This window comes from Cariama cristata, unplaced genomic scaffold, assembly GCF_000690535.1.
Source record: "Cariama cristata isolate BGI_N322 unplaced genomic scaffold, ASM69053v1 scaffold22825, whole genome shotgun sequence".
NCBI lineage: Eukaryota > Metazoa > Chordata > Aves > Cariamiformes > Cariamidae > Cariama > Cariama cristata.
In genome coordinates, this window is record NW_009618454.1 from 1 (window position 1) to 327 (window position 327).

At 62.4% G+C, this 327-nt stretch overlaps 1 protein-coding gene across 1 annotated transcript in view; it reads left to right on the forward strand.

Moving 5' to 3' along the window:
• Nucleotides 1-163: 163 nt before the first annotated feature.
• Nucleotides 164-327, forward strand: part of FNDC4 (fibronectin type III domain containing 4) — a gene marked incomplete at its 5' end in the record, with an annotated part of 9857 nt that continues 9693 nt past the window's right edge. Inside the window, one exon of the mRNA XM_009700874.1 lies at nt 164-227. Within this exon, the coding sequence (XP_009699176.1) occupies nt 164-227 (64 nt within the window). The remainder of the gene's footprint in view (nt 228-327) is intronic.

A 327-nucleotide genomic window follows, 5' to 3' on the forward strand; every position in this document is an offset into this window, starting at 1 on the left:
GGAGGCGGTGGGGAAACGCGGGATCTCCTTGTGCCCCCGCGGAGGAGGGCCTCGGCGTTTCGTCTTGGCCCCCCACTAGTGAGCAGCGAGTCCCGAGAGAGTTAATGACCCTGGACAGGGATGCTCCATGCCACAGGCTGTGCTGTGAGCTGGTCCCTGGCAGATGAGTGTTCCTGCGTGCCTTCCTGCCTTGCTTTCCCTGGGCTGGTGTTTGCTAAGACACCGAGGTCTGTCGGCACCCAGGGTACCTCTGTCCCTTCTTCCCTTGACTCGTCTGAATGACCCTGTGTTAGTGGCAGGCTTCTGCTCTCTGCCCCCTCTCCGGGG